The 3,957-nt window shown below is 61.4% G+C and overlaps 1 protein-coding gene across 1 annotated transcript; it reads left to right on the top strand.

Annotated features, from left to right (window-relative positions):
• Positions 1–2,350: 2,350 nt before the first annotated feature.
• On the top strand, positions 2,351–3,304 carry FOXE3 (forkhead box E3). The gene has a single exon (XM_007463922.1). It carries the CDS (start codon positions 2,351–2,353, stop codon positions 3,302–3,304), a length of 954 nt encoding a protein of 317 aa, XP_007463984.1.
• The last annotated feature ends 653 nt before the right edge of the window (positions 3,305–3,957 follow it).

The following is a 3,957-nucleotide window of genomic DNA, read 5'->3' as shown; positions in this document are numbered from 1 at the left end:
GGGGGGGGGGGGGGGGGGGGGCGGAGGGCTTGTCTCTAGATCCCCGGGTGTCATCTTCTCCTTCCTCTCTGCTTCTACAGCCCGCTCTGCCTACCCCTCTCTCCGAGTTGTAATTGTTTGTGTGTCCATCTCTCCACCAGACTGTGAGTCTCTTCACCTCTGTCTCCCCTGAGCACTGGCAAAGGGCCTGGCACAGAAGTGCTCAGTGAATGATGTGGGCTAATGAGGCCAAGAGAACTGAAGGAAGGACGGATTTGGATTCATGTGGAACTGACAGCACTTGCAGATCGCTTGGATGTGGGGAGTGATGGGGGAGGTAGGAGCCCGAGATGGTGTCCATATTTCTGATCTGGGTGGTGAGGGGCAAGGGGTCCACTGGCTGAGATTTGAAATGCAGGACGGGGAGGAGGATGGGGTCGGGGGTGCGCGAGGTTGAGCGTCACGCCCAATGCACACTTGGACACGCTGACCTGGAGGTCAGCAGAGCGGCTAGGCATCAACTTTGCAGCAGAAGTCTTGAGAGCTGGAAGGCCTCCAGAGTAAATTATTTCTACAGTCTCGGCTTTAAGCTACGGTGTTTCTAGTCTTGGTGCCAGGGCACTGAACTGTGGGTTTAATCCCACTTGCCACCTACTAGCTGTGTGACGTTAGACAAGTCTCTTAACCTCTCAAAGCCTTAGTTTCCTTATCTGCAAAACAGGGGTATTAATAGTACCTACCTCTCAAGGTGTTCACGTTTAAGTGAGCTAATGTGCATAAGTGTTTACCACATACACAATGCTCTGTAATGGTGGCTGGTATATTATCAGCTGAGATTGGAGCTGGGAGAGCGGAGTCCTGGAGCTTCAAATTTGGAGTTTGAAGTCCTAGGCCCTCTGGCTGCCATAGCTAGTTTTGATCATCTGTACCCAGGGGCACTCCACATCAGGGCCAGAACTGGGGTGAGGCACCTAGGGCCCCAAATTTAAGGAGGCACTGGCTCTCAAATGCCGACCCTGCACTTGCACCACCCCAAGAGAGGCCCCTTAAATCTGGGCCACTTCAGTTGCCTTACCTACTCCCAGCCCTGTTCCCTTGAACTTGCCTACCTCTAAGACAGACAAGTCTCTTTAAGACAGGACTCTTTCATCTTTTACTTCCCTCCAAGGCAGGTCTGGCCTTCCTGTCACTTAGGAAAAGTTTCCTGAAATAGGCTCAGGGTTGCATCTCTTCTGAACCGTGTGGTGTGTGCTGGTATTTCCTAGAGTCAGGTTTTAATAAAGACTAAGACCACCCCGCCTTCCCCAATGAGATGTGAGTCTGGCATTTCTGGGCCAGTAAGCAGCTCTCTCAGACCTCCAGTGTGTGGAAGCACTTGGGGGTCACTCTCTGACCCAGTAACCGCTCCTTGGAACTCTGGGCTGTGCAGGCTGTTTTGTGCATCTTCCCAGTGTGCATGACACAAGGGTGTCTTTTTCTAGAAGAGAAGATGCGTGGAGAAGAGGCAGCCAGAAGGCAATTCCAAGTTACAGATTTTCCAGGGGGCTCTTGATTTAAAGTCGTCAGTCCTCCAGTTCCCAAATCTGCTAGCTGGACTACTTTTCACGATTTTGTTTTTTCAAAGGATGCTGGCCTGGATGGGACAAGATTGTGGGGGAGATAGCAGAGATCGGAGATGCTGACCCTGGAGCCAGGAAACATCCTCCCCTGAGACAAGCCGGCCTCCTGCTCTCCCCTTCCCTCACCCTACCTTTCTCCATTGCCTAATGTCCCAGGGTGGGCCTGGCACCTCCCTGACCAGCACAGTAGCAGGATGCTGAGGGCTAGCAAGGCGGCCGGCCCTGGGTGGCTCTCATCTCTGGCCCAGCTGGGGTTGGAGGGACCGAAAGGGGACTAGGAGAGAAGGATGGAGGGGACAGGAGTTGGCTGGGAGAAGCGTAATGGGGAGGGGGCTCAGAGAGTGCTCTGAATGGGTGGATTTGTGATTGGCATTGAGCCAAAGGGGTGGAGGTTGAGGGAGGAGCAGAAAGGGAAGGGGGCTGACGGAATCTGGTGGGATGGGGCCAGGGCCAGGGCCAGGGACTGACCCCACGGAGATGAGGAAGGGATGAGGCTGGGTCTGGGACTGACTGACCCAAAGGGACGAGACCAAGGGAGGGGTGAAATGTTGGGGGGTGGGGATGGGAATGGGGGAGAATTGTCAGCATCGTAAGAGGATTGGGAAGGCAAATTAGAGGGGAGGCGCTGGCCAGCGGAGAAGGTCCGAGCCCTCGCCCCTGGTTTGGGGCACAGGGGGAGGGGGCCGTGTCCATATAAGGAGGGTCAGCGGCCCCAGCTCTCTCCGAGAGCTCGGGCGGCCCGCCGCATTCTCATGCCTGGGCGCAGCGACATGGAGCCGCCCGCTGCTTTCTCGGGCTTCCCGGCCCCGCCCTCGGTCGCGCCGTCGGGGCCGCCGCCGTCGCCGCTTGCCGGAGCCGAGCCCGGGCCGGAGCCCGAGGAGGCGGCCGCGGGCCGCGGGGAGCCGGAACCTGCGCCAGCGCCGGGCCCGGGCCGCCGCCGCCGCCGGCCCTTGCAGCGAGGGAAGCCTCCCTACTCGTACATCGCGCTTATCGCCATGGCGCTGGCTCACGCCCCGGGCCGCCGCCTCACGCTGGCCGCCATCTACCGTTTCATCACCGAGCGCTTCGCCTTCTACCGCGACAGCCCGCGCAAGTGGCAGAACAGCATCCGCCACAACCTCACGCTCAACGACTGCTTCGTCAAGGTGCCCCGCGAGCCGGGCAACCCGGGCAAGGGCAACTACTGGACGCTCGACCCGGCGGCTGCCGACATGTTCGACAAAGGCAGCTTCCTGCGGCGCCGCAAGCGGTTCAAGCGCGCCGAGATGCCCGCGCTCCCTGCCGCGCCGCTCGCCCCCGCCTCCGGCCCGCCGCCCTTCCCCTACGCGCCCTACGCGCCCGGCCCCGCGCTGCTCGCGCCGCCTCCTCCCGCCGCTCCGGGCTCCACGCCGCCCGCGCGCCTCTTCAGCGTCGACAGCCTGGTGAGCCTGCCGCCCGAGCTGGCGGGGCTGGGCGCCCCCGAGCCGCCCTGCTGCGCTGCGCCCGACGCCGCCTTCCCGCCCTGCGCGGCAGCCGCCTCCCCGCCTCTCTACTCGCCGCCGCCCGACCGCCTGGGGCTGCCCCCGACGCGTCCTGGCCCCGGACCGTTGCCCGCCGAGCCGCTGCTGGCCTTGGCAGGGCCGGCGGCCGCGCTCGGCCCGCTCGGCCCGGGGGAGGCCTACCTGCGACCGCCGGGCTACGCGCCGGGGCTGGAGCGCTACCTGTGAGCCCTTCCAGCCCGGCGGAGTGGCTCGGGCCCCTCTCCCTCAGGACGGGGCGCTGCCTGGGAGCCCCCACCTCTGCCCCCGTGGCTTGGAGCGCACCTCGGAGCTCCCAGTTCTGCTTGATGGACTGAGCACACCTGTTGCATCTGTCTCTAACCCCCATCTCGGGGGAGCCTCCCGCTGTCTCTCCACCGGACTGAATCCTCCTCCCCACCGCGAACTGTAAGGCCCCCGTTTCTTCTCCCTCCACTGTGCACGCCCCCCACCCGCCAGCGCTCTTTTGGGTCCCACGTCTGGAGACTCTGGATCACCACCTGTGAGCCCTCACCTTGGGTTTCTGGTGAACTCCAAGCCTTCTGAAGCCAGACCTTCGATCTCAAGCCACTTCCCGACTGGCTCCTCACTTCTTTAACCTTCCCTGGTGTTTTTATAAGACAAGGAGTCAAACCCAGGTCAGACTCCCGGGTTTATGACTCCCTTGCTGTTGTCCCTTCATCCGCCCACAAGTTTGTCCCCGCACCCCCCAGTTACCTGTACGTTCTCGGTTTCTTACTGGGAGAGCGCTCCCCTTCCACACAGACGCACCTGGCTGAGCTCTTGCAGACCCTGAGGACAGTTCTTCATCTCTGAGACAAGCAGCACCAGGGGTTCCTTGA

The sequence above is a fragment of the Lipotes vexillifer genome, unplaced genomic scaffold (assembly GCF_000442215.2).
Source record: "Lipotes vexillifer unplaced genomic scaffold, Lipotes_vexillifer_v1.1 scaffold13, whole genome shotgun sequence".
Taxonomy (NCBI): Eukaryota; Metazoa; Chordata; class Mammalia; order Artiodactyla; family Lipotidae; genus Lipotes; species Lipotes vexillifer.
The sequence above is the reverse complement of the archived record's forward strand: the minus strand, read 5'-3'. Positions and strand labels throughout refer to the sequence as shown.